This window comes from Hemiscyllium ocellatum, assembly GCF_020745735.1.
Source record: "Hemiscyllium ocellatum isolate sHemOce1 chromosome 27 unlocalized genomic scaffold, sHemOce1.pat.X.cur. SUPER_27_unloc_1, whole genome shotgun sequence".
Lineage (NCBI taxonomy): Eukaryota > Metazoa > Chordata > Chondrichthyes > Orectolobiformes > Hemiscylliidae > Hemiscyllium > Hemiscyllium ocellatum.
The window spans coordinates 1,075,601-1,081,465 of record NW_026867476.1 but is presented as its reverse complement, the minus strand read 5'-3'; the positions used below and the strand labels follow the sequence as shown (position 1 = coordinate 1,081,465).

The 5,865-nt window shown below is 53.9% G+C and overlaps 1 protein-coding gene across 1 annotated transcript in view; it reads right to left on the bottom strand.

The window, feature by feature from the left end:
• Positions 1-3,427: 3,427 nt before the first annotated feature.
• Positions 3,428-5,865, bottom strand: part of LOC132807053 (adenylate cyclase type 4-like) — a 38,555-nt gene continuing 36,117 nt past the window's right edge. The window contains exons 11-12 of the mRNA XM_060821356.1: positions 5,637-5,761; positions 3,428-4,476 (exon numbers count right to left, since the gene is read on the bottom strand). Of these exons, the coding sequence (XP_060677339.1) occupies positions 4,324-4,476; positions 5,637-5,761 (278 nt within the window). The 3' untranslated portion in view covers positions 3,428-4,323. The remainder of the gene's footprint in view (positions 4,477-5,636; positions 5,762-5,865) is intronic.

The window sequence follows — 5,865 nt, the reverse complement described above, 5'->3', positions numbered from 1 at the left end:
TGATGGTTTATATACAGAATAACAGATACCCCGGAGTGAGTTACAGACTGGCATCTAATCGAGGGGTTCCCGGTGGATAACATACAGAATAACAGATACCCGGGAGTGAGTTACAGACTGGAATCTAATCGTGGGGTTCGGGGTGGTTTATATACAGAATAACAGATACCCGGGAGGGAGTTACAGACTGGAGTCTAATCGAGGGGTTCGGGGTGGTTTATATACAGAATAAGAGATACCTGGGAGTGAGTTACAGACTGGAATCTAATCGAGGGGTTTGGGGTGGTTTATATACAGAATAACAAATATCCCGGGAGGGAGTTACAGACTGGAATCTAATCGAGGGGTTCGGGGTGGTTTATATACAGAATAACAAATATCCCGGGAGGGAGTTACAGACTGGAATCTAATCGAGGGGTTCGGGTGGTTTATATACAGAATAACAGATACCCCGGGAGGGAGTTACAGACTGGAATCTAATTGAGGGGTTCGGGGTGGTTTATATACAGAATAACAGATACCCGGGAGGGAGTTACAGACTGGAGTCTAATCGAGGGGTTCGGAGTGGTTTATATACAGAATAACAGATACCCCGGGAGGGAGTTACAGACTGGAATCTAATCGAGGGGTTCGGTGTGGTTTTTATACAGAATAACAGATACCCGGGGAGTGAGTTACAGACTGGAATCTAATCAAGGGGTTCGGGGTGGTTTATATACAGAATAACAGATACCCTGGGAGGGAGTTACAGACTGGAATCTAATCGAGGGGTTCGGGGTGGGGTTTATATACAGAATAACAGATACCCGGGAGTGAGTTACAGACTGGAATCTAATCGAGGGGTTCGGGGTGGGGTTTATATACAGAATAACAGATACCCCGGGAGGGGGTTACAGACTGGAATCTAATCGAGGGGTTCGGGGTGGTGTGTATACAGAATAACAGATATCCGGGAGTGAGTTACAGACTGGAATCTAATCGAGGGGTTCGGGGTGGTTTATATACAGAATAACTGATACCTGGGAGGGAGTTTCAGACTGGAATCAAATCGAGGGATTCAGCGTGGTTTATATACAGAATAACAGATATCTGGGAGTGAGTTACAGACTGGAATCTAATCGAGGGGTTTGGGGTGGTTTATATACAGAATAACAGATACCCGGGAGGGAGTTACAGACTGGAATCTAATCGAGGAGTTCGGGGTGGTTTATATACAGAATAACAAATACCCGGGAGGGAGTTACAGACTGGAATCTAATCGAGGGCTTCATGGTGGTTTATATACAGAATAACAGATACCCGGGAGGGAGTTACAGACTGGAATCTAATCGAGGGCTTCGTGATGGTTTATATACAGAATAACAGATACCCCGGAGTGAGTTACAGACTGGCATCTAATCGAGGGGTTCCCGGTGGATAACATACAGAATAACAGATACCCGGGAGGGAGTTACAGAGTGGAATCTAATCGAGGGGTTCGGGTTGGTTTTTATACAGAATAACAGATACCCGGGAGGGAGTTACAGACTGGAATCTAATCGAGGGGTTCGGGGTGGTTTATATACAGAATAACAGGTACCCGGGAGGGAGTTACAGACTGGAATCTAATCGAGGGGTTCGGGGTGGTTTATATACAGAATAACAGATACCCGGGAGGGAGTTACAGACTGGAATCTAATCGAGGGGTTCGGGGTGGTTTATATACAGAATAACAGATACCCGGGAGGGAGTTACAGACTGGAATCTAATCGAGGGCTTCAGGGTGGTTTATATACAGAATAACAGATACCTGGGAGGGAGTTTCAGACTGGAATCTAATCGAGGGGTTCGGGGTGGTTTATATACAGAATAACAGATACCCGGGAGTGAGTTACAGACTGGAATCTAATCGAGGGCTTCGGGGTGGTTTATATACAGAATAACAGATACCCGGGAGGGAGTTACAGACTGGAATCTAATCGAGGGCTTCAGGGTGGTTTATATGCAGAATAACAGATACCCGGGAGGGAGTTACAGACTGGAATCTAATCGAGGGCTTCAGGGTGGTTTATATGCAGAATAACAGATACCCGGGAGGGAGTTACAGACTGGAATCTAATCGAGGGGTTTGGGGTGGTTTATATACAGAATAACAGATACCCGGGAGGGAGTTACAGACTGGAATCTAATCGAGGGCTTCAGGGTGGTTTATATGCAGAATAACAGATACCCGGGAGGGAGTTACAGACTGGAATCTAATCGAGGGGTTTGGGGTGGTTTATATACAGAATAACAGATACCCCGAGAGGAAGCTACAGACTGGAATCTAATCGAGGGGTTCAGGATAGTTTATATACAGAATAACAGACATCCCTGGAGGGAGTTACAGACTGGAATCTAATCGAGGGGTTTGGGGTGGTTTGTATACAGAATAACAGATACCCGGGAGTGAGTTACAGACTGGAATCTAATCGAGGGGTTCGGGGTGGTTTATATACAGAATAACAGATACCCGGGAGGGAGTTACAGACTGGAATCTAATCGAGGGGTTCGGGGTGGTTTATATACAGAATAACAGATACCCGGGAGGGAGTTACAGACTGGAATCTAATCGAGGGGTTCAGGGTGGTTTATATACAGAATAACAGATACCCGGGAGGGAGTAACAGACTGGAATCTAATCGAGGGGTTCAGGGTGGTTTATATACAGAATAACAGATACCCGGGAGGGAGTAACAGACTGGAATCTAATCGAGGGGTTCAGGGTGGTTTATATACAGAATAACAGATACCCGGGAGGGAGTAACAGACAGGAGGGGTTTTGTCTGGTGCTCTGACGCTCTGTCCCCTTTCTGTAAGGTCAACGCCGTCAACCCCACCGCGTCCCGGCTGCTCTGTCTCCCTCCTCCCCCAGCCCCATCCCCGATTTGGAGTTTTGGAGGGAGTCACAGAACCGCTGGACTCTCTCTCTTTCTCTCTCTCTCTCCCCCTGGTGTTGTCCGGCCCGTTCCGCGTCCTTTCCACTCGGCGGTGCTCTCCGTCGACGCCCGAGTCTCCCCCCACTTCCTCGACCGCGGGTGCGTCTGCCGGCGTCCGCTGACGTACCGTGAGCCGCGGAAACTCACCCTGCACAGAAAGCTCCCACTTTCACCGCATTTGCCCCCCACACACCCCCCCACCAAAGCCAGCCAGAATTGGAAAGGTGTTGAAGATGGACGTGGGCGAAACGCACACCAGTGGGACCCCGTACGAGCGACAGGGAACTTGGATTCCGTCTCCCGCTGCTGTTGGCCCTTGACATTCCCCAGCTCGAGCGCGGCGGTGGGGCGGAATAGGAGCGAGAGACTCCGAGGAGAGGGTGCCCGTCCCCTCTCAGAGCGGCGCCCGGGCTCTCTCACTCTCGCCCAACAGAGTCGCGTCACCCGCGGGCAGCAAGTAGTCAGGTCCGAACAGAACAGGAATTCCTTTATTGCACATGGTACGTACTGGCGATCCAGATCCTCTCAGACACGGTGTAGAGGGAGCCGGGCAGACCGTGAGTGAGTTTGGAGGGGCGGCAGTGAGTCCGGGTTGAACGGAAAATCCCGTCGTCTCTTGATGCACCCCGCCCGACACTCGCGGCACAGAGATACAGAGTAAAGCTCCCTCTACACTGTCACCCACATCAAACACTCCCAGGGACAACACGGGGTTAGATACAGGGTAAAGCTCCCTCTACACTGTCCCCCCGTCCCAGGGACAGGGACAGCACTGGGCTAGATACAGAGTAAAGCTCCCTCTACACTGTCCCCCCATCTCAGGGACAGGGACAGCACTGGGCTAGATACAGAGTAAAGCTCCCTCTACACTGTCCCCCCATCTCAGGGACAGGGACAGCACAGGGTTAGATACAGAGTAAAGCTTCCTCTACACTGTCCCCCCCATCCCAGGGACAGGGACAGCACGGGGTTAGATACAGAGGAAAGCTCCCTCTACATTGTCCCACCTCCCCAACTCCACTCCCCCTACCCCCGAACAGTGGGCCAGATCCGAGTCCAAGGTGGTAGTGTATTGGGCGAGGGGGGGGGGGCGGACACCACACGAGATTTGGGGGAGGCGGGGGGAGGGAAACGGGACAGATTCCCCTCCATCCCTTCCCACCCACCCAACTCCCAGGTATCCCAGTGATCCCACCTTGGCCACCCTCCTGCTTTGACACAGGGGGGGAAGAGGGGAGGGGGTGGGGTGGCGAGATGGGAGTCGAGAGAAGCTGGTACTTGGAGGCCGTGGGAGGGGGAGGGGGTGTTGGTGGGGGGAAACCCCTCCGTTGCCCGACCCCTCCCCCACCGGCCCCCCCACCCCTCCTCAGTTGAGCACGTTGCCCTGGGAGTTGGAGCGGGTCAGGTCGGTGCAGACGAAGTAGGTGACCAGATGACCTTTGCCCTTGACCTGGACCATGCCCCGGGGTCGGCACGCGTACCCCAGACCACTCAGCACTTGGCTCGTCTCCTCCGTCACCTGCAACCATGGGGGGGGGGCGACAGTGAGGCAGGGTAGCCAAGAAACCCTTCCCCCCCTTGCGCCAGGGGCGTGCGGAGTCGGGGGGAGGAAGCAGTTGCATTTGCTTAGCGCCTAGGAACTAGGTGCTCGCTCCACCACCCGCTCCGTCCACCGCCAATCGCGCCCCCTTGCCTCCCCCACCCAAAACACCGCCCCTACCCTGCCAACACACCATCTCGCCCATGCCACCCCTCCCCGACAGAATCAGATAATGCCCCTCCCCCAACACTGGCCAACACAATCCCCCCCCCACACCCCCCCAGGCCTTACCTCGCCCACCCCTTCCCAGAACCCAAATATGCCCCCCACCTCCCCATCGCTGCCCTACCCCCCCCACCAACGCTCCCCCAAACCCCCATCTCCCACCACAGCCACCCCCACCCCCCCACCCCATACCACACTTCCCAACCAAACCCAAATTGGATTGGGTCCAATGAAAGCAAATGGGAAGGGGGTTTGGGGCCCATTGGGAATGTGTCCAATGGGAGTGAATGGGAAGGGGGTTTGGGGTCCATGGGGATTGTGACCAATGGGAGTGAATGGGAAGGGGGTTTGGGGTCCATGGGGATTGTGACCAATGGGAGTGAATGGGAAGGGGGTTTGGGGTCCATGGGGATTGTGTCCAATGGGAGGGAATGGGAAGTGACTGAGTCCATGGGGAATTACAGGAACGGTTTCGATCTCTGGTTTCTGAACGGGAAGGGTCTGGATCCACTGCGAGTGAACGGTAAGCGTTTTCGTCTGTGGGCAGTGAATGGGATGGGTTTGATCCATTGAGGAGGGAATGGGAAAGGGTTGTGTCCATGGGGAACGAATGGGAAGGTTTTGGGTCCATGGGGAGTTAACAGGAAGTGTTTGTGGCAACTGGGCTTGAACGGGAAGGGGTTTGGATCCATTGGGAGTGATTGGGAAGGGTTTGGGTCCATGGGGCGTGAACAGGAAGCATTGGGAGTGAACGGGAAGGGTTTGCGTCCAAAGCGAGCAAACGGGAAGAGGTTTGGCTCCATTGGGAGTGTTTGGGAAGGGTTTCGGTACGAAGGGACTGAATGTGAAAGGGGTTGCGTCCATGGAGAGAGCGAGCGGGGAGGCGCAGACACGGTCGCTTGCGGGGACTGTACCTGTATCTTGCCCAGGACCCCAGTGCTGTCCATCCGACTGGCCACATTGACACTGTTCCCCCAGATGTCGTACTGGGGTTTCTGGGCCCCGATCACCCCGGCAACGACGGGGCCGTGGTTAATACCTGAGGGAGAGACAACGGGAGGCAAAGGAGTTGGGGTTAGAGACCATCGCACATCCCCCGCGCTGTGGGTAGACGCTCGGGATGGGGAAGCCCCGGGCCTGAAA